At 36.1% G+C, this 23,774-nt stretch overlaps 1 protein-coding gene across 5 annotated transcripts in view; it reads right to left on the minus strand.

The window, feature by feature from the left end:
* LOC150108442 (solute carrier family 41 member 1-like) overlaps positions 1 to 23,774 on the minus strand; it is a 294,151-nt gene that overhangs the window by 37,765 nt on the left and 232,612 nt on the right. For all 5 annotated transcript variants that reach the window (XM_090390787.1, XM_090390785.1, XM_090390786.1 and 2 more), the window contains exon 9: positions 5,458 to 5,531. In XM_090390787.1, coding sequence (XP_090246913.1) covers positions 5,458 to 5,531 — 74 coding nt within the window. The remainder of the gene's footprint in view (positions 1 to 5,457; positions 5,532 to 23,774) is intronic.

Below are 23,774 nucleotides of genomic sequence, written 5' to 3' on the forward strand. Positions count from 1 at the left end.
CACCTGTTTTCCTATTTTTTTTTTTATTGTATTTTTCAGTTCTAACATTGTGATATTTTCTGTTAGGTCATTCTTTGTTTTATAAAATTTTATTTCACTGTTCTTATCTGTCCAGAGATTTTGGAAATAGGTCACCCATTTTTCTAAATCTATTGTTTGTATTTTTATCTTTTCTTTTATTTCTTTATTCATGTATTTTATTACTTTATAGGTTTTGGGTTGTGGCTTAAATAAATCCTTTTCTAGTTCTTTTACGAAATTGTTCCATCTCTCTCTGTTTTTTTCCTTACTTCTCCTTCTGCAATTGCACTGGTTCTTTTATACTCTATTTCTGATTCTATTGTTTTGGAATTTAGCCATTTCAGGTAACTTTCCTTTGTTTTTATTATATTTTCTATTTCTTTGTTCCAGTCTCGTAGTCCTCTTTTTCTAATCCATTTGCACTTTATTCCTAAGGTTTCTGTTGCTGCTTTTGTGAGAATTTGTTTCAAATTTTCCCATTCCTCTTCTATATCATGTTTTGTTTCTGTTTTTAAGTTTGTTCATTTTTGATATTGTTGTCTAACATGGGGATCCTCTATTGAAGAAATTTTGTAACTTGGTTGATAAAAATTTTCAATTTTATGTATTTTTAGCCACTTTGGTTTAAATCGAATTTTTGCTGATACCATATAATGGTCAGGGTTTAATTCAAAGCCTCGATATCCTCTTACATATAAAATTATCTCTACTAATTTAAAATTTGCAATAACGTAATCACTTACTGATTTGTATCCTCTGGCTGACCAAGCCTATTCATGTATTGGGCGGTTGGCAAATAAGTTCATTCGGTTTATGCCGCTTCGTCTGTTGCTATTGTTGCGCTACAGCACAACGCATTGTGCGGTTGAAAGGAGACATTTCACATAACCTTTCAGTGAATTTTCATTCAGCCTACTTCAGTAGCATCTGTGTGTAACATATTTTTAGAAATGGAAGGAAATAACGTACATTACCGGCATATTTTGCTTTTTTATTTCAAAAAAGGCAAATGAGCTGCAGAGGCCCATAAAAAAATGCAACGTATATGGAAATGGCCTTAATAGACTGCATATGCCAAAAGTGGTTTGCCAAATTCCATTCTGGAGATTTTGACATCAGTGATGCACCTCGTGCCTGTCGTCCGACCGAGGTTGATTCAAGTGTTGTGAAGGATATCGTTGATAAAAATCAATCACAAACAGTGCAGGAGATTGCTGCAGTACTGAACATATCCCATACAAGTGTTAAAAACCATTTGCACAAACTGGGATATGTTTCAAAACTCAATGTTTGGGTACTGCATGAATTGACCGAGGCCAATATGACTGCTCGCATATCCATCTGCGATTCGCTGCGACGTCGCCAAGAAAACAGCCCATTTTTGAAACGGATGATTACGGGAAATGAAAAATGGGTTGTGTACAATAACATGGTATGTAAAAGATCATGGGAGCACGAGAGCGAACCACCATAAAAACCTCGAAAGCAAGATTGCACCCAAAGAAGATCATGCTCTGTGTGGTGGGATTATAAAGATGTTGTCCACTACGAAGTGTTACCATCAGGCAAAACAATTGATTCAACTGTCTATTGCTCACAGTTAATACGAATGGCCCGTGCAATTAGCACAAACTGTCCTGAATTGGCAAATGGGAAAGGAGTTTACTTTCCCCATGACAATGCCAGATCCCCACACATCGTTAACAACCCATAGTAAATTGTTACGTCTTGGCTGGGATGTTATGCTGCATCATTCGTATTCACCGGACCTGGCACCTTCCGATCGTTGCAACGGAGGCTGTCAAAAGACGCCTGCATCAGTTCTTCACCAGCAAACTCAGGAGTTTTATGAATGCAGCATAATGAAGTTGGTGGATAGATGGCAAGAGGTCATTGATAAAGAGGGTCAATATATGACTGACTAGTATGTATTATACAGGGTGTTCGGGATAAATTTGACAGTTTCGTAAGGAAAAAGAAAATCTTCTTTGTATCTATTAAATTTAATGAATTGACAAAAAAACATTACAGGCAGAGTTAATTACAATACTATCAACAAGATTTACTCAAAATAACCACCATTAGCATCGATCACAGCTTCAATTCTGCTTCGGAACCTCGAACAAGCTGATGCTACAGTCTCCCTGGGAAGGGCCGCAAAAACTGTTTTAATTTTATCCATTAACTGGGCTTTTGTATTACTGGAAGTGCAATTGGTGTCTTTTTCAACTGCGCCCCATACAAAATAATCCATGGGGTTAAGGTCTGGGGAGTTTGGAGGCCAAACATTTGGACTGGTGAAGTCGTAGAAATTTTCAGACAACCATTTTTGACTTTTCCCAGAGGTGTGGCAAGGGGCCGAATCCTGCTGCCATACATACGGCCTACCATTGGCTACCCTTGTTATCCAGGGCTTGACTACAGTTAGCAACTCCACGAACAAAGCCCGAATTCCAATGCCAGGGTTCTTCAACACCTGTTCCTGCAGATTTGCGAGGAATTCTGCTGTACGAACGCAATCAGATCGTCTGCTAGGGATCTTTCTTCTTGCTACATCCTCGTAGTCGCCATTGCAAGTCTCTAGTTCATGCCCGATTGTTTTTACTGTATTCAGGGAGCATTGGGCAGCAGTCGTAATATCCTTATTTTGATGGCGGGCACGAATCATCATGATACAAGTTATTCTCTTCCATGATTCAGGTGGGTTCCAGCTATCCATCCTTTCTGACATCTTGTATATGAATGAAGAAGGGTCCAAACTTTTAAATGAAGAGAAGTGTGTGTTAATACATGTAACTTACGGAAAAATATAATTAATTATAAATATGTCAAATTTATCCCGAACACCCTGTATATATTAAATAAAATGTGTTTCATTCCACTCTGAAAAACCAAATGAACTTATTTGCCAACCCAATATTTTCTTGTGTTTAAAGACCGATTTCATTATTCTCAAAGGAAATTATCTGAAGGGAAATATTCAGTTATTTGATGATGCAAAGTTAGGCAGCATAATAGTTGAGCTTGCAGAATGATTTAAGTATGCTGACAGTATCAGCAAAAGATAATAGGTGCCAGTTTAATGTGGGAAAAATGTAAAGTTATCCATTTGGGATGAAAAGCTGTATACCACATCGATAGAACTAAGGATTTGGGGATATTGCTAGATTGAGTTCAGAGGGCATGATGCTAATGTAACCAAGGAATCTCAGAGGATACTTTATTATTAAAGATGAGTCAAGATAATTTACTAAAATAGAGCCAAAAGGCTCCACTTCAGCAATGCAAAATTATATAAATTAAGTGGATATTAAATCCAACATCATTTCAAAGCCGAATGCAGAAACTATAAAAGTTTTGTGCTAAAATTGACCAGAGAGCTTTCGGGAATACACTCGCCGCCATACTGCGAGTTGCCCTAGCCGAACCTTATAGGATACAAGTATGCTCCACGCACCCATATATTCGCCTCCTATTGGTCCATTTTGATATGGTTTCATTGATCTGACAGCTGTTTCAAACTCACTGGTTTTTGTCCGAGATCAGGCAGAAACCAAAGAGAGCAAAAACTCTCAGTACTAAGGAACTCAAAGCATCGGAGAGGTGTATTTTCCGTAAGCGAACTCTCGGTCAGTGTGTAAAGTATTTAATATGTTAAATGGATTTAATATCAACTTAATTTATATAATTTTGCAACACCAAAGTGAAGCCTTCTGGCCCTTTATTTTAGTAAATACTTTACGCACCAACCAAGAGTTCGCAGAAAATACACTTCTCTGACGCTTCGAGTTCCTTAGTACTGAGAGTTTTTACTCTCTTGGGTTTCTGTCTGATCTCTGATGAAAACTAATGAGTTTGGAACAGCTCTCAGATCGGTGAAACCTTATCAAAATAGACCACTAGGAGGTGAATATTTGGGCACTTCGATCATGCGCATCTATAAGGTTCGGCTAGGGCAACTCATAGTATGGTGGCGAGTGTATTCCTGAAAGCTCTCTGTCAATTTTCGCACAAAACTTTTATAGTTTCTGTATTCAGCTTTGAAATGATGTTGGATTTAATATCTAGTTAATTTATATGAGTTAAGATAAGATAAAACAGAGATAAGTTATCGTTCCTCTTGATATGGCCACATAGAATACTGCTCACGTGAGTTTCTTACGGATGATAAAGTCATGGAGATGATCCAGAGGTGAGAGTGCAAGAAGAGCAGTCTGTGAAATGCTCGCTATAACGAGAAATTGAGAGTTTGCAGGTTGCAAAATTGTTTAATAGGCAGAAAAAAGGAGATATGATAGAAAACATTTAAGTTACTAAAAAGGTTTTATAGAGGTATGACAAATGTGGATAGTTTGGGTCTCCCACAATGAGTACTCAGACTCCATGGATGTACTCATGCAATGTTGCAAATTCAATTAGTGTCATTAAACAGGCACCAGACATGCACAATACAAATATAGCAAACAAAAAGGAAAGTTCGTTGGAACACTGAAATCAAGTAAAAGAAGGCTGGTCCTGCTGAATGGAAAAATAGTAATAATACAGATGATATGGAAAATAAAAATTAACTTATGAGGTATCAAGACTAAAATTATTAGACAATGACAGAAATTAGAAAGTTGAGAACTGTTTAGCAAGTCAAAGTACAGAAGTACACAAGATACCAATGAATAATGATGAAGTATTCTTAAACAGTGCTTCACAGTATATAAACACACACACAATTAAACTTAATATTTCACTAGTTTTGTTTTCTACCAACCATCAGAGCACAAATTACAACAGATTATCAAAAATAAATTATGCATATTATGATTCTATTGTGTTCTAGCTTTCAGTATGTGTGTGAGAGAGAGAGCAATAAACATGGTTCTAGATTTTAAGTGAGGTATGAGGACTAGAAACTTAACCATCCAGGCTATAGTTATAAAACACCTATGAGACTAGAGCCATTATTCAAAACAATGGTTTCTACAACAAGTATAAAATCATGTTATTCAAAAAATCTATTTAGATCCTAATAAAACAAACAGCATATTTCAAACATTCATTTCAATAATTTAACAAATTTTATATATTTTTTATATGCAAAACTACAGAAATCCCCAGAGGGAGCAAGCTGCAATTGTTTCTCTCTAAATTTTAGAAAAGTGGTTAAGCAAGCTCATCTTCATTCTTTAATGCAGTTGGCCAAGTGCACTTATAACAGTGATTGGAAGGAAAAGATGAAATGAGAATACAGCATACAACTGTTGCCACCTCAGGTTCTTGATTTAACTAGTATTACTGTGTATATGTATATAAGCACGTTCAACAATCATTTTACCTAGTTGCAATTAAAAAACAGTTTCTTCTGGGAGAAAAATCTACTTAACAGATAAAGGTGTGATTGATACAAAACTATAAAAACATTGCACTAAAAAAAAGGCCTCTTACCATTGATGACTGGCTGGAAAACAGCCATTCCTTCAAAACGAGACACAGCAAAATCCAAAATGCATCCGCCAATACTAATTAAAAGATTTAAAAAATGTGGTTAATTGGTTACCTACAAATTTTAAAAACAGATTTATGAAATAGCACTGAAAGTAAATATTTCTTATAATGGAATTGTTGCTACAGAGTTCATACATATTTCTGATCCCTAGATAAGTCTAGTTCAGTTCCCATCATTCAAAAATACAGAAATTGTAATCATTAAAATACCATCTTTATACCAGAAAGTTTAATTTTATTCATGGCAAATATCTTTACGTATTATAACATAGAATATAAGCCAAAAGGCTATTTTTCTGGCAACCTTAACAATAATGAAGGGGATACAGTTTTTCGGTATGAAACTCATAGATCTTAGTCCTAGTTCTTAGAGTTTCGCTTACTGGCAGATAAACATCAAAGGATTTGTATCCTCTTCATTATCTTTACGTATATTTTGTTTTGATACGTTTTAAGAATTCCATATTTCTAAAAGATACCTAACCTCAGAGCACTTTCTATGATTAATATTTTTTTTACTTAAAGGAAATTAATGTCAATTGTCAATTCAAAATTTTCATTTACTGCAATAAAAAAAAAAAAAGAAAACAAATTCTAGCACAGATTACTGTCCAACACCACAAGTTGGGAACCTGGAAGCACAATACCCCAGGGTTTCCAATGCATATACTGAAGTATTAAAACATTTCAAAAATCACCAAGTTTGTTGAACTTCAATTTGCACATCTCCCACAAATACAATTACCCTCTGGAAGAAGCACAGAGCATGCATTTGTCATACCATATAATGTCAGAAATTACTATCTACTGAACCCTCTGATTTGTTTTGGCTCAGTATTTCCCTATTTCACTTTCTTCCATCCATCTGCTACCTTTAGTGCCCTCCTAATTCCACAACTAATCTTGATCATTCTAAATCTTGATTTCCAGCCAACAAGATGCAGATTCAAATTTGAAGCCTGTTAGTGGGAAAACAGGTAAATTAACCTGATCAGCCAACAAGGCCAGCAATTTAGCAGTCAAAAATATCAGTACATCTGGAAGGGAAGATCTTAGCTAGCTGTCCCTCCATATATACCAACTTCTGATGACTGGCTGGAAAACAGGCATGGATAACATAGCATAACCATATAAAAATAAAGATAAAAAAAAAAAAAAAAAAAAGAACTTGGCATCAGAAATGTGTAAGTAAACTTAATTGAAGATATCTTTTAAACAAAGCAGAATATGTTAGCAAAACAGGTATCCGAAGGAAAAATGACAGGAAAGAGAATGAGAGGCAGACTAAAATATAGACAGATTGATGTAGCTGAGTGATTTGGAAGACTGAAAAATAAGCACTGATTCAAATCAGAAACTTTATAAATATTACCAATTCAGAAGAAAATTGCAAATATTGTGGTGGACTTATCTGATGCAAAAAATGATTCAAGTATATAAAATTGTTGATAACCCATCCATGATACTAATATGCTGTATGTTTACAAATCTATATATTATCAAAAAAAAAAAAAATGTTCAGTTAGGAAACTAAAGAGTTCATAGGATTGTAAGTGGATTTCATTAAAACTAGAAAGAAATCTATTTGAAGTGAATTTAAAAGGGTCTTTACTTTTAATGTTACAGAGTGATCAGTATTCATTTCAGTAATTTATGGAGACTACAATCATGTCAGGAATAATTAATTTCCAGAAATGAATGCTGATCACCAGGTAACACTAAACATAATACGAATGTTTCAACCTTTGTATTATGGTTATCATCTGGAGTACACAAACACACAACTATTGCATTTCAAACAGTATGCGAAAATGACAAATCAAAATAACTCTAGTTAAAGCAAAATGTATACCTAGTTTTTATGTTGGGTGGTAAGAGTTCATGTGTATATATTGGCTGATACGTGTAGTTTACAGTAGTAAACAGCGAAGGAAAGAAGTCATGTGACAATTATATTAAGAAAAAGGAAGTGTGCTCTGATTTTCAATTATGCATTTGTGTTGTTTATATGAATTTGTTCTCTGGTGATGTTATAAATAGGATATATAGCTTCCCCCCCCACCACTAGAGATGAGGCCAATCGAATAACAGTTGATCAAATCATTGTCGCTTTGGTATACTGTTTGAGTTTTTTTTTTTTTTTTTTGAGGTGAGGGGTATTCTCTCCATCTTCATTTCAATTTGACTTGACATTTCTTGGTCACAATAAGTTTAGAGTTCCAGATCAGAAATAGATGCTAATAATACAAGCAAAGGAATCAAAAGAGACAGCTTCCTTGTAGAGATAAAAATACCTCAAATAGTTAAATCAGATAACATTTTGAATAAGGTATAATATTTTCAATAGCAGACATTCAGGTTACAGACCCCCCCCCCCCTCTCCAAACATACACCTAGTCTATACATCTCTACATGGAATTTTTAAAAAAACAAAGCGCTCTCTCTCACATGCACACACACAATCAACAGTTTGGCTATGCTATATAGCTCTGTTTGCTATTTGTCCTTATCATTTAAGTAAGTGCATTTACAAAACCAACATCTAAAAATAGACTTCACTATAGAAAAAGATACTGTCTCCACTTTGTAGCCACACTAGTTAAATTGCCACCAAATGGTTACACAACTACCATACAAACAGTAGTGTCATCAAAACACAAAGTCAGAACAATTTGTTCATATGATACAGCCCTTGTTACTGAACTCTGACACCTCTGCAAATGGCCATAATCCCTATAAAATAGACAAATATTGCATGATACTCCCCCCCCCCCACCACAATCCCATCTGCAACCAACACAAAGCATAAAACTATTTCTATCCCTTACCTTGATGGACCTGTGGTTTCAGTCAGGATTTCTCCATGATTGCAGGTCGTAAAGAGTCTAGCTATTCCTGTCTTGGGCCTTTCTTCTCCATTTTCTTCCAACTTTCTTAATCATTGGGTCTTCCCACCTTAAGGCTGGTCTTCCAGGTTTCCTTTTGGTATCTCTGGGATACCAGTTTGTAACTCTGACTGTCCATCTGTTGTCTCTCATTCTGGCAAGATATCCCTTATACTCAGGATATTTTGAATAGATAGCTTAAAGTTCTTTGCAAATATAATCTCCATGCTGCTTACAAACCACATGTCCAACTAGAATCTTCATTCATTCTCTGAAGGATGAACTTTATCCTCTTGCACATCCTTTGAGTGTAGTTTCTTGTGACTTTCCTACTTTGAACAGATGGAGATCTGTTAACATCCACCTTAAAAAAAATAAAAAACCCAGCAGGCAATGCTCTGGATATTTCTCCACATAAGGATGAATGGAAAAAGATGACTGTGCTAAATAGAAGTCACTATAGGTCTGAAAGACTTTAGAATCAGGAAAGAAGCAATCCCAAAGCATAGCTGCATTAATTTGAAGAATATCACTTGAATCACAAGTGTTATTCTCCGATATTCTAAGACCACATTTAGCCTTATTTCTCTGAATTAGATTTTCATCTGGCATTCTGTTAGGATATTCAGTTCCTTGTTACAATTTGAATTACTTGTAAGCAGCCTGAGTACTATGTGAACCGCAGTTGTAATTTGTGCCCTGAAATTGCTGGTTAGAAATCCAGTCAAATATTTCACTGGATTTCAACAATTCAATAATTAATATTAGATATTATTGAATTTATTAATAATAAGCTCAATAAATTTTTTCCTGGTATTGCTTTTTCCTAAAGTAACTCCTTAGCTCATTCAATGTACCATATGTAATGTGAATCCAATCACAAAACCTTTTGTCGTTGGATTCACATAACTTGATATAAAAATCAATCACTTTAGATTCAAACTCTTCCATGACATGTTCAAAGGTGGATGATATAACTAAAAAAAGATCTGTGATTAACATTGGCAGAATCCACAATGATCCTTTATTAGTTGAGAGGTTTCCAGGTAGCTGACTTAATGGCTTTCTCTGTTACTTTACGAATCTGTTGAATATGAGCTAATTTCCAAGCTGCAGGGCAGATATTAGTGAAATGAAAAAGGCAACACAGAAGTTAGAAGCAGAAACCTTCTGAATAGAAATACCTTCAGGAGACATCTTTCTAGTGCAAAATCAAAAGGGAGCAATGAATGTTATTTGGAATTAGAAAATGGGGTATTTAGAAAACAGTTATTTAGATGACTGCATATGAAAAAAAAAAGTTTCGCAATAAGCTATATACATACCTGTCATCATCATCAGTCACACCAGTCTTGGGACAGGTAGCTCAGCAGCAATTTCCTCCATTCCACTCTGTCATTCGCTTTCTTCTTACTCTCCTGGTAACTCCTCATGCACATGCTTTCTTTGACTTGGTCGACAAAGCTTTTCCTTGGCCTGTCCCTTCTTTTCCCTCTATTTTGCTTTCAGTTATTCTTTTCACAAGTCCATCATGCTGAAATATATGTCAATACCAACTATCTTTTCTAATTTTGATTGATCTAGACTTCTTGTTTTGCTTATCTCTCTCAGGACTTGTTCATTTGATTTTTTGTCTGTCCATTTTATTTTATTCATGTGGTGCCAGCACATTTCACAAGCCTCCAATCTTCTCATTCTAGAATCCAGGTTTCACATCCAAATGGTGTGATACTCCATATCAATGTCTTTATTAATTTATTTATTTTTCAATTGTATATTGAAATTTTCTGTTAAAATGCTTTTCATCTCAGAACTGGACTTTTGCATTGTTTATATATATGTATAAAATTTATGCACCAAAACTGCAAATATGAAAATCCATTATTAGACCAGTGACACACTTAGTAGAAAAAAAAAATCAAATGATGCAACCAAGTCAAGTGAACATCTTATAGAAAACAGAAAGCAAAACTAGACAACTTCAAAATATCAATTTCTACAACTCTAAATTCTAATATTCAAACCATCCTATGAGGTTTGTGAAAATGATTTTAATTCTTGTAAAATTCAATCGCATCATTTATCTCAGAGAACTTTTTTTCTTGTTGAGAGGCTTATACGCTGGTTAAACATGATAACTAATATTTAAGAAATTGACAGCGTATACTAGAAATATAAATTAAACTTTAATATATACTTTCCGATATTTCGGCAAACGTCATGTTGCCATCTTCTTGGGAACTTAATACAAAGACATGTGCACACAAGTACTAATAACAGCAAATGAGACTGAAGCTAGGAAGCTAACATTTTCCTAAAGTCCTGATGGTGCCCCCTGGTGGGCTATATTGGTAGTCTTGGCCTTTGGGCTGAAGTTCTTCTGATAAAAGTTTCCCAAATTTGGAGAACTCTCATGTATCCAAATTTGTTGAGGTTTGGCATGTTCCTAAGGTCCGAGGCTGATTCCATGAATAGTCTTTCATACTTGAACTTGCTGCGGTGTATTACTGTGGCTTTCTTCCATCTTATTCTGTGGCGAGTATCCAGAGCGTGGTCTGTAAGCCCAGAGTAGCTGTACTGGTGAAATCGGATGTAATCCTTGTGTTCTGAGATTCTGATATTTGCTGTCCTGCCTGTTTGGCCAAAGTAGGCCAATTTACAGCTGCAAGGGACCTGGTATACACCAGGTAGGTCTAGGGGAAGTGGTTGGTCTTTAGTGGAGTGGATAAGGGATGCCAGTTTTCTATGTGGTCTGTAACAAGTGGTCAAGTCATGTTTTTTTAAGATTTTATTGATTTTTTTCGAGGTGCCTCGGATGTAGGGAATGGCGATGGATTTAGAGTAATCTTTTTTGTGAAGGGGAGGGGGTGGTGGGTTGTGGATAACTGGGTTAAGTATTTTTTGGAGGGGGTAGCCATTGGCTGAGAAAGTGTCATGGATGTGATTTAGTTCAGTGGTTAGGGCTTGATCATTTGAACAGATTATTTTTGCCCTGTTGAATAATGTTTCAATAACTCCATATTGTTGTGAGAGGGGGGGGGGGGGTGATGGGATTGTTGGTGAATGTATCTGCCTGTATGGGTGGGTTTTCTATAAGCTGAGAAAACCAAGGTTCCATCAGGTTGGCAGGTGACTAGTGTGTCTAGGAAGGGGAGGTTATTGTTTTCCTCTTTTTCCAGGGTGAACTTGATTCTAGGGTGTTGGTTGTTTAAGTGTGTTAGAAAGGAGAGAAGTGAATCCGGGCCATGTGGCCAAATAGCGAAAACATCATCAACGTAGCGAAGCCATATGGTAGGTTTTTGTGGGGCTGAGTTTAAGGCTTTCTCTTCAAACGTCTCCATGAAGAAGTTGGCCAAGGGTGGGGAAAGTGGTGAACCCATGGCTGTCCCCTCTATCTGTTTGTAGAATTTTTCCTGCCAAGCGAAATAGCCTGAGTTCATTGTAAACTGAAATAGGGCTGAGATATCGGGAGGAAATTTAGCTTGGATTAGCTCTAAGGTTTCTTTGAGGGGGACATTCGTGAATAGGGAGGAGACATCAAAACTGACCATTATGTCATTATGTTGGAGTGTAAGGTTTTCTATACTGGCTTTGAAGTGGGCTGAGTTTTTTTTTTTATGTGTGATGGTGTGTTGCCAGTATAGTGTGAGAGCACTTTGGCTAAATGTTTGGCTAGTTTGTAAGTGGGGGAATCAATGCCATCCACTATGGGACGTAATGGCACGTTTTCTTTGTGTATTTTTGGGAGCCCATATATGCGGGGGGGGGGGGGGGGGGTCCTAGAGTTATAGGGTTTTAGTCTGTTGGTAATCTCCACAGGCCAAGAAGTGACCTTCTTAAGGAGCCTATGGAGTTTTCTAATTTGTGAGTCGGTGGGATTGTAATCAATGGGGAGGTAAGTGGAACGATCTAATAGTAAAGCCTTGAGCTTACCTGTGTAGTGTTTAAGATTGAGCACCACAGTGGTGTTCCCCTTATCCGCTTTGGTGATCACTATTTCTTTGTTTCTCTTCAATTTTTGTAGTGACTTGTATTCACTAATGGATATGTTGGATTTTGGAGGTTTTGCTTTATTGAGAACGTGTCTTTGTGAGAAGAACGTGCACGTGTCTTTGAATTAAGTTCCCAAGAAGATGGCAACGTGACGTTTGCCGAAATATCGGAAAGTATATATTAAAGTTTTTTTAATTTATATTTCTAGTATATGCTGTCAATTCCTTAAATATTAGTTATCATGTTTAACCAGCGTATAAGCCTCTCAACAAGAATAATGATCATCCACGGAGATTCCTTCGAACGCAAGGCCCGCCATTACGGCAAACTAAAGCTGAAGTTATCCAGACAACTTAACCGTCTGGCATTCCTAAAACGCTGCCGGGATAATCAAGTCATCCCGAACTGTGTAAAATTTAAACACCGCTTCGTCTCACAGAAAGCTCTCCGTATTTACAACCTGGCGAGCCAGATATTACTTTGGGAGCAAATTACCGCAACATGCGGTTCCCTAGCCGACATAAACAGAGCTATTTTAGCGCTAGAAAATGAGCTTTCACATACGCTTAATCACGAGCTTTGGTCCATCCTACATGACGTCTCGTGTACTGCAGCTAAAAAAGAATTTGAACGAAGACGGAGCCGACATATCGACAAGTTTGATAAATTAATAAAGAACTCTGCGTCCAAACCTAAACTACAAACCAACACTGTAGTTAACCTTTCTTCAGCTACCTCGAAGCGTGAAGCACTCAACGCTTTGTCACGTGGTCACAACTTCGCCATTGCTCCTAAGAAATTACCGGCCGAGGAATTAATGATCCAAATTGAACGGGGGATTCGCCACCTTCCAAACCACATCACCAACGATATCAGATTGGATGTAGCCTGTGTTCTGAATAAAGCAAAACCTCCAAAATCCAACATATCCATTAGTGAATACAAGTCACTACAAGAATTGAAGAGAAACAAAGAAATAGTGATCACCAAAGCGGATAAGGGGAACGCCACTGTGGTACTCAATCTTAAACACTACACAGGTAAGCTCAAGGCTTTACTATTAGATCGTTCCACTTACCTCCCAATTGATTACAATCCCACCAACTCACAAATTAGAAAACTCCATAGGCTCCTTAGGAAGGTCACTTCTTGGCCTGTGGAGATTACCAACAGACTAAAACCCTATAACTCTAGACCCCCCCCCCCCCGCATATATGGGCTCCCAAAAATACACAAAGAAAACGTGCCATTACGTCCCATAGTGGATGGCATTGATTCCCCCACTTACGAACTAGCCAAGCATTTAGCCAAAGTGCTCTCACACTATACTGGCAACACACCATCACACATAAAAAAACTCAGCCCACTTCAAAGCCAGTATAGAAAACCTTACACTCCAACATAATGACATAATGGTCAGTTTTGATGTCTCCTCCCTATTCACGAATGTCCCCCTCAAAGAAACCTTAGAGCTAATCCAAGCTAAATTTCCTCCCGATATCTCAGATCTATTTCAGTTTACAATGAACTCAGGCTATTTCGTTTGGCAGGAAAAATTCTACAAACAGATAGAGGGGACAGCCATGGGTTCACCACTTTCCCCACCCTTGGCCAACTTCTTCATGGAGACGTTTGAAGAGAAAGCCTTAAACTCAGCCCCACAAAAACCTATCATATGGCTTCGCTACGTTGATGATGTTTTCGCTATTTGGCCACATGGCCCGGATTCACTCCTCTCCTTCCTAACACACTTAAACAACCAACACCCTAGAATCAAGTTCACCCTGGAAAAAGAGGAAAACAATAACCTCCCCTTCCTAGACACACTAGTCACCCGCCAACCTGATGGAACCATGGTTTTCTCAGCTTATAGAAAACCCACCCATACAGGCAGATACATTCACCAACAATCCCATCACGCCCCCCCTCACAACAATATGGAGTTATTGAGACATTATTCAACAGGGCAAAAATAATCTGTTCAAATGATCAAGCCCTACCCACTGAACTAAATCACATCCGTGACACTTTCTCAGCCAATGGCTACCCCCTCCAAAAAATGCTTAACCCAGTTGTCCACAACCCACCACCCTCTCTCCTTCACAAAAAAGATTACTCTAAATCCATCACCATTCCCTACATCCGAGGCACCTCGAAAAAAATCAATAAAATCTTAAAAAAACATGACTTGACCACTTGTTACAGACCACATAGAAAACTGGCATCCCTTATCCACTCTACTAAAGACCAACCACTTCCCCTAGACCTACCTGGTGTATAAAAGGTCCCTTGCATTTGTAAATTGTCCTACTTTGGCCAAACAGGCAGGACAGCAAATATCAGAATCTCAGAACACAAGGATTATAACCGATTTCACCAGTACAGCCACTCTAGGCTTGCAGACCACGCTCTGGATACTCGCCACAGAATAAGATGGAAGAAAGCCACAGTATTACACCGCAGCAAGTTCAAGTATGAAAGACTATTCATGGAATCGCCCTTGGCCCTTAGGAACATGCCAAACCTCAACAAATTTGGATGCATGAGACTGCCCCAAATTTGGGAAACTTTTATCAGAAGAACTTCAGCCCAAAGGCCAAGAACTACCAATATAGCCCGCCAGGGGGCACCATCAGGACTTTAGGAAAACGTTAGCTTCCTAGCTTCAGTCTCATTTGCTGTTATTAGTACTTGTGTGCACGTCTTTGTATTAAGTTCCCAAGAAGATGACAACGTGACGTTTGCCGAAATATCAGAAAGTATATATTAAAGTTTATTTAATTTATATTTCTAGTACACTGTCAATTCCTTAAATATTAATTATCAAGAGAACTTTTTTACCTCCAAGTCTTAGTTTTAGCAACTCAAATCTCTGGACAAAAATGAGATTTAACTTCTTAGGATAACTAACCCTAACCTTTCTTTGCCAGAGATGGATTCAGCAAGCAAATCCAGAATCAAGATACTAGATATCAGAGAATAAGAAATCTAAACCAAACAAATTAATAAAGTGGGAGTAAAGTAATGGGGGGGGGGGATTATTTGAAAAAAAAAAACTGGTTTTTTTTCCAAATAATTCCCCCACATTATTTTACCCCCCCCCCCCCCCACTTTACCAAACCCTCTTTAACAGCTTAACAGCAGATGAATACATACTGCCAAGATAAGGAGAAAGAAAACATCCATAAACGGTATGTCAGAATTTTCCTCCTATATTATTCTTCATATATAAATCAAATGACATTGTAAAAAAAAAGAAAAAAAAAAAAAAGGGAGCTTTGTTGGTTGTTGGTTTATAGTTTATTTGGCACAGAAACTACAAAGGTCATACTGTGCCATACTAAAGGTATGGCACAGTATGACCTTTGTATAAATACAATACATACAACATTAGCATTTACAGAAAAATTTAAACAATATGTCTGTACAAGAATCTAGTTCCATAAAGCAGCATCTATAGATAAACAGAACTGCTGCAGAGGGTACAGCGACACACAAGGTCAGAGGTTATTATAGTAGTGCAAAAATAGTTAACAATATAAGTTAATACACAAAATATGAAACATTAAGCCAAGGAATGCAGTATCTACATATATGTAAAATTATAATAGATGATTTTATAGCAGTATAAAAATAGTCAAAAAGGGATTATTATAAATATGTATGGATGAAAATTAAATTTAGCAATGTAGTATAAACTGAATTTAACAATACATATAAACAGAATTATTAGAAGGATCACAAATAGACAAGGTGTGCTACAGCACTACATGATTATTCGAAAAATAAAGTAGTAGTAAATAAGATGCATACACAAAATTTATGTTGAGCAATGCAGTATCTACATATAAACAAAATCTCTGTAGAGGTTTCAGCAGTACATAAATAGATAACGGTACAGGTTAATATCCACTCTCTATTTATATATATAAAAGGATAAGCCAAAATTTGAAATGTTTTCATGTCACGTTTTTTGTCCGGCTTCTTAATATAACATATTTTTAAATAATAATTTGGTGTGAGTAGTGTAATTATTTTTATATAAAAAATTTGAGGAAAAGAATACAATTTTTTTTAAATAGAAAAATATTAAATGTTGCACTATTTTTATATAATACATTTTTTTAATAGAAAAATATTAAACGTTAAACTAAAAACAGCCATTTTTATAAAAATGGCTGTTTTCAAGTCTTAGCAAGTAGTGCAAAATGAGGGCAACTCGGAAGTAGTGCAAGAAGGGGGCAACTCGCAGCAAAGGTGGAGCAAGCTCTGAGCATCTGATCCAAAAATAATCAGATAAGCCAAAATTTGAAACGTTTTTATGTCACTTTTTTTTGTCTGGCTTACCAGCCCAAAACTTGGGGGGGGGGGGGACACCAGAGCCGCCCCCTAGTATGTATACACAAAACAAGTCAAGAAAAGCAGTATTTACATATACTAAGATTACAACAAACATTATTATACTAATACTTAGAGTCAGAAAGGAATTATTATACAGCATATATGCATAAAATTTAAGTTTAGCATTATGGTATTTACATATTAACGAAATTACAGCAGGGTGATACAAATATATAAGATTAAGGCCTACAGTAATACAAAATTGGTCAGATTTAACTTAATGAATAATATGCATGTATAAAAGTTAAGAAAAACAGTATTTACATATAAACAAATTTATAGTCAAATGTGTTTGTACAAATTAATTCTTTCTAAAAAATTAAAAACATTATGCAATTTGCCTGAGTCTGCTAGCATTTCCCTGAGTATATATGGCTTGGTTAGATAGGTGAAAATTTCATTCCTCTTTCGTGTAAATTTTTGATAATCTACCAGAATATGATGAATAGTGAGGTGTGTGTGTGTGTGTGTGTGTGTGTGTGTGTTGCATTTTTCATATATGGGAGGATCATCAGCTCTCAGTAAATGAGAAAATGTGTAAGGTGATTGTGACCTATGCAGAGCCTAGCAAGAACAACCTCCTCCCTTCTCTTTGTACATTGACTAGGGCAGTGCTTCCCAAACTTATGGTTGTAAAGGCCCCCTTTGGAAAAATTAAAAAATTTCATGCCCCCCCATCGAAAAAAATCCTAATACAGACATATCTTATAATATTTATTGTATTTATATTGAATACAATTTATATTCAAGATTTTGTGTTTGTAAGTTTTTTTGTGCTTCTTATCAATACCTTTGAAATGAAACATGTGAATCAGCATATACTTACTAATATTCATTAAGTGCCGAAATACGCAGGAAGCAAAATTTGTGAACGAACACCGACGTGCGATTTTTTCCATTAAAATATAAAAAATAACAAAAAAGAAATAATGAATAATAAAATTTAAATACGTTTCTTTTAAAATTAAAAAAAAAAGGAACTACTTAGTCTTAAAACATTTAAAATTTGTTTCCATTATTTCACGGCCCCCTCAACAAAACTTGCAGCCCCAAGGAGGACCGCGGCCCACAGTTTGGAAAGTGCTGGACTAGAGTGCCAGTGTTTAATTTCAGGTTTAATGTTATATAATTTGTTTGTTAATGCTTCTTGCCATGTTGACTCCCACTGTGCAATTAGCTTTGATCTTATAAGCTCTCTGTAGTTTATATACGGAACTGCCAAGCAGTATGAGGAGAGGGTATGAGCTGATTTTGCAGCCTCATTTCCTTTAATTATGAAGTGGCTGGGAATCCAGTAGAATTGAACATCAAAATTAAGGATTTTCATTTTGTGAAACAGGTGTAGCACCTCATAAAGTACTGGATGTGGATTATACATAGGAAAGAAGATAGCCTGTAAAGAGCTCAATGAATCTCTATAAATTATACACTTTTGGTAGCAGATTTCTTTTATATCACAAGTGCAAGGTGAATGGCATGCAACTCTGCTGTATAATTACTGCAGTCTGGTGGGATCTGATTTGAGATAATAATGTCAGGGAACACAGCAGCACAGCCAACAGAGTTATTAGTTCTTGAACTATCAGTATAGATGGGTAAGAAATCAGAGAGTGTGTGTGTGTGTGCTGCTCTGTGTGCATTAAATAATTGCAGGTAAATGGATGATTATAAGATTTCTGAAGCTGACAAAGTGAGAGGTTGCAGGATGGTGTGCAAACCTGCCATTGTTACACCTGATATCTTAAGAATGTAGAATTCTCAGCTATCATGGTGTAACATGAAGAATAAATAAATTAAAAACCCTGCAAGAGATAATAGATGAATTATTTAAAAGAAATATTCTTGCATCCAATAAAATATATAAAATATAAAGGTGTTTGTTAAACTAACTAACAAAAAAGAAAGAATATATTAATGTTGTAATATGGTATAAATGAGAAAATTTAACTAAATAAGACAGAAAAGGATTAGTCATAAAAGATGACATGTGAAAGGCTAGAGATTAAAATATTAAGTAAATTCATAGAGAAATTTTGAAAGGGGATTAAGTTAGAGGCTAGCACAAGAAAAACAACACAAAATCGCTTAGGGTCAATTCCCAGATTGAGAAATCGTTACAGGCTCGCCAATCAAATGATATTTGGCAGAAAAACGCCATCCTAATTGGTCGGTAAAGTCAAGTCAAAAAAAAAGGGGGGGGGGGCAAAGAAAAGAAGTTAGAGAAGGTGCTGTTAGGAGAGAGGATATAAAAAGGTTAGAAACCTCCCCCCAGGAGGAGACTCTTTTTTGGCTTTTGGTTTTGGTTCTGTTCCAGGAGAGTTCTTCGCAAGCTCTTTTGTATGGATTTCACGGTGTTTTCCTGAGTGGCGAGATAGGGGTTATATCTCCGTCGCCACAACACGGAAACGAAAGTGAGCGGGATTTCGATTCCGTACTTCCTATGTAAGAAGTGAAGAATGCCATATAGTCAAAGAAAAGAAAGCATATTCTTTGTGTTTCAACTCCAGTTTCAACTACGAGAAAGGGAAAGAAGTAAAGAAATCAATGTCCACGTCGCGAGTTGTACAGCCGCTATATAGATGATTCAAAGTGTGTCCTAAGTTACGAGAGATTAAGACCGCGTAAGCATAGTTCAATTCCAAAAGGAACGTAGGAGAAACAGATTATCGGAGAGGTTATACCAAGATAGTTCGATCAGAAAAAGGTAGAGGCCCATATGGAAAATTCAAGAAAGAAAGGTACTGTAAAATATATCTCGTGTTAACTAAGATTCGTCTGTATTAGTTATCATTATTCTAATACTGAACTGTTGAAGTGACCAAGAAAACAATACTAGGACTTTAATATATGACAGAATATAATGAAAGTAAGCTTACTAATGTTAATATTATATGAGTAATTAAGTGTCCTGAGAATTTTGCATGTCTAATATATTGTATAAGAAAGTTTAAATGTCATAGTTATGTGTCAGTGCAGTAAATGGTTTAGTTAATCTACTTAAGTTTGGATAGTTAAATAAAGTGAATTAATCTTATATGTCCGTGTCAAATGAATTTATGTGTTGAATGTGTATGGTGGCATGATCGTAATACCCATTATTGGATCATAGCTTAATTATTTATGATAAGCTAATGTCAGTTTGTAAATAGCCTCTAGCCTCTCACATACCATCTTTTATGACTAATCCTTTTCTGTCTTATTTAGTTAAATTTTCTCATTTATACCATATTACAACATTAATGTATTCTTTCTTTTTTGTTAGTTAGTTTAACAAACACCTTTATATTTTATATATTTTATTGGATGCAAGAATATTTCTTTTTCTTTTAAATAATTCATCTATTATCTCTTGCAGGGTTTTTAATTTATTTATTCTTCATGTTACACCATGATAGCTGAGAATTCTACATTCTTAAGACATCATGTGTAACACCATGGAGGAATGCTGTTATGTTTAGTATAGCTAATGTTGTCAACATTTATACTAACAGCTTGTACAGTTTCTTTAACACGCATACCAAAAGGATGTATAGTAGTTTGATGGGTGTGATATTGAGCTTCCCAATGCAGGGAGAAGATACTATTCCATGTAGGGTGATCTGGGAGAGATTTTATTTTTAGGGCGTAATTAAGAGACAACTGTTTCCATCGAAGTGATAGAGCTGGTTCATTTGCTTCAACAAAGACTTTGAGTAGGTGAAGTGCGAAAGGCACCAGTAGCTATCGTATACCCTGATGATGGATGGGATCCAACCATTGTAGGTTACTCTGTCTTGCAGAATCATAGACTTGGGACCCATAATCTAGCTTTGAACGTATAAGTGCATGATGAAGATGGAGCAATGAAGCTCAAGGATGGAGTGCGAAAGAGGTCAAAGTTCTTTTGCACTTTTCTCTTAGTTGACGAATGTGTGCTAGAAATGCAAGTTTTCTGTCAAAGATAAGTCCCAAGAACTTGGTTTCTGTAGCTACTTTAATAACAGTATGTCCCATTCTTAGTTCAGGATCTAGGTGATGAGTGCATATTCGACAGAAATGTACACAGACACTTTTTTCTGTTGAAAATCTAAATCCATTATTAAGAGCTCACAGAGAGACATGATCAATTGCTTGCAGAAGTTGTCTTTCAATTACCCTCGTTACGTGAGTGACAGTAAATTGTGAAGTCATCAACATATAGGACATTGTTTACAGTGGGAGGAAGCTGTTCAATGATTGAGTTAATTTTAATAGCATAAAGGGTCATACTTAAGACAGCGCCTTGGGGAACACCTTGTTCTTGATGATATGGTCGAGATAGCATATTTCCCACTCTGACTTGGAAAGTTCGCCTGGACAGAAAGTTTTTAATAAATATAGGGAGGTGTCCTTTGAGATATAGGTTATAGAGGTCTTTTAATATGCTGTATCATCATAAGTTTTATCCATGTCAAAAAAATGAGACAAGGTGTTCTTGCTTCAGAAATGCATCTTTTATACAAGTTTCTAAACGAAACCAAATGGTCTAAAGTTGATCGATGTCTATGGAAACCACATTGTGTACTGGAGAGAAGATTGTTGCTTTCTATATACCAGAAAAGTCTGGCATTAACCATTTTCTCTAGTATCTTACAAAGACAGCTTGTCAGAGCAATGGGTTGGTAATTATTTGCTTGTGTTGGATCTTTTCCTGGTTTTGGGATAGCAATGACAATTGACTTATGCCAAGAATTTGGAAACTCTTCCTCTTAAAGTATTCTATTGTATAGTAAGAGAAGGAGATCCATAGAAGACGATGGTAGATGTTTTATCATTTCATAATGGATGTCATCAGGCCCTACTGCACTTGGGTGAGATAGTAGGAGAGCTCTTTTTAGTTCCTCCTTAACAAATGATTGATTGTATGGCTTAAGAACATTTGTAGAAAAATTTAGCCTTTCTTTCTCTTGCTGTTCTTTCAGAATTAAAAATTCTGAAAGAACAGAAATAAGATTCTGGCAAAATTTTCTCCCAGAGCATCTGAAATGGCTGTGGGATCAGCAATAACACTTCCATTATGGTCTAAGGTAGACAAACAATGTGTTCTATATCTGCCTTTCATTTTCCGGATTTTATCCCATACAATTTTTGGACTGGTCATTTGATTAATTGATGTAGTGAATTGGATCCATGATTGTTTTTGACTCTGACATCTCACATAACGTGCTTTGGTTCGAGCACGCTTGAAAGCTATCGAGTCTGATGTGGTGGGATATCTACAAAATATGTCCCATGCTCTATGTTGATCTTTTTTATCTGTCTGACATTCTGGGTTCCACCAAGGCTTTGGAGAGATTGGAAACCAAGATGATGTTTTTGGGATGGAGGTTGCTGCTGCCTGGACAATGCATTATGTTATATATTTTACAGCTCCATTGATAGGTGCTTGACTGATGGCATCAGCATTAAATTTTGCAAGATGAGAAAAAGTGTTCCAGTCAGCCTGGTCAATTTTCCATAAAGGTATCCGTGTGGGTGAACATGGTTCATGTGAAGACAACATGCAGAGAACAAGAAAGTGATCACTTTCATATATGTTCTCTTCAACGTCCCATGTGAGTAGTGGAAGAATGGAAGGGGAGCAGATTGTAAGATCAATTGCAGAATATGAACGAGTAGGCATATGGAAGAAAGTATTGAGTTTATTATTTAAAAGGGAGAGGTTGTTATCAAGAATTCTATCAATGATTCGACCTCGTCTATTAGTGTTGGCACTACCCCATAGAGCAGGGGTCTCCAAACTACGGCCCACAGGTCAGATGCGGCTTGCGATATGATTTTATCCAGCCTGCCAATTGGACTAATTTTTCAATAAGAATCCACACAAAAAAAAAAAAAAAAAAAAAAAAACACAGGGCACTGATAGATTTCAAATGCATTAATTAAAATTGTGTTCAAAACATATTCCCGAATAGCAAAAAGTAAATGTAATCCAAGTTACAGTCTTTCTAACTGTAAAAGGTCTGTTAAAATTGACTAATGAAGAAAAAAAAAATTTCAATTTTACAAGCAAATTTGAAGAAATTTGCTTGTAAATTTATCTCTATTTTTGAGACAACGTATCTTTGCAAACAAACTTTTTCCCGAATGAAATATGTCAAAATACAGGCAAATTTATCTGATGAACATTTGAAATCGCTACTTGTAATTAGCACTTCAAAATTTGAACCTGAATTTAATAGGATTTTAAAAACACAAACACAGTTACATCATTCACATTAATGGTTTTATTATAATTGCGATAAAAATATGAGAATTTGCTGATAATGTTCATTGTCATTAATATACGATAATTTAATCTCACGTACTCTGTAATCAGTTTTTATCTGCTTTCAATAAAACTCATATCTAGTTCTAGTTTTTTTTTTTTTACTATGGCCCACTGAACATTGCTGAAGTACCCAATGTGGCCCTCATGGCAAAAAGTTTGGAGACATTTTAATTTTTTCATCTTTCCATTTTTGACATGCACGAGAGTAAGCTGGGTGATCTCTTTGACAGTTGACACATGTAGCTTTTTTTCCACAGCAAGATTTATTATCATGTTCTTTACTACCACATCGGGCACAGATAGTAGAACCACGACAGGCAGTTTTGGCATGTTCATATCTTTGACATTTAAAGCATCTCAGCGGGTTAGGGATGTACATTCTAGCAGGACAGCTGAGATACTCTGCTTTTACAGATGTCAGAGGCCTAGGTGTATCAAAAGTAAGGATGATGTTCTTGGTTGAGACCAGGCAACCATCCCTACGTATCAGGATGTGCCCCACACCCATCTTTAAGTTCTGAACATATCTCCTCATCAGGAACATCAAGGAGATCCCATTCTTTTATCAATCCTCAACTGGAATTGAGTGTTCTGTGAGGTGTTACTGCAATTTGTATTCCACCCATTGTTGTTGCTCTCAATAGTTTTTCGGAATGTTCTTTACACATTGTTTCCACAAGGATATCACC

Source organism: Typopeltis vanoorti, chromosome 3, assembly GCF_054136105.1.
Source record: "Typopeltis vanoorti isolate ZY-2024b chromosome 3, IOZ_Tvanoo_1.0, whole genome shotgun sequence".
Lineage (NCBI taxonomy): Eukaryota > Metazoa > Arthropoda > Arachnida > Uropygi > Thelyphonidae > Typopeltis > Typopeltis vanoorti.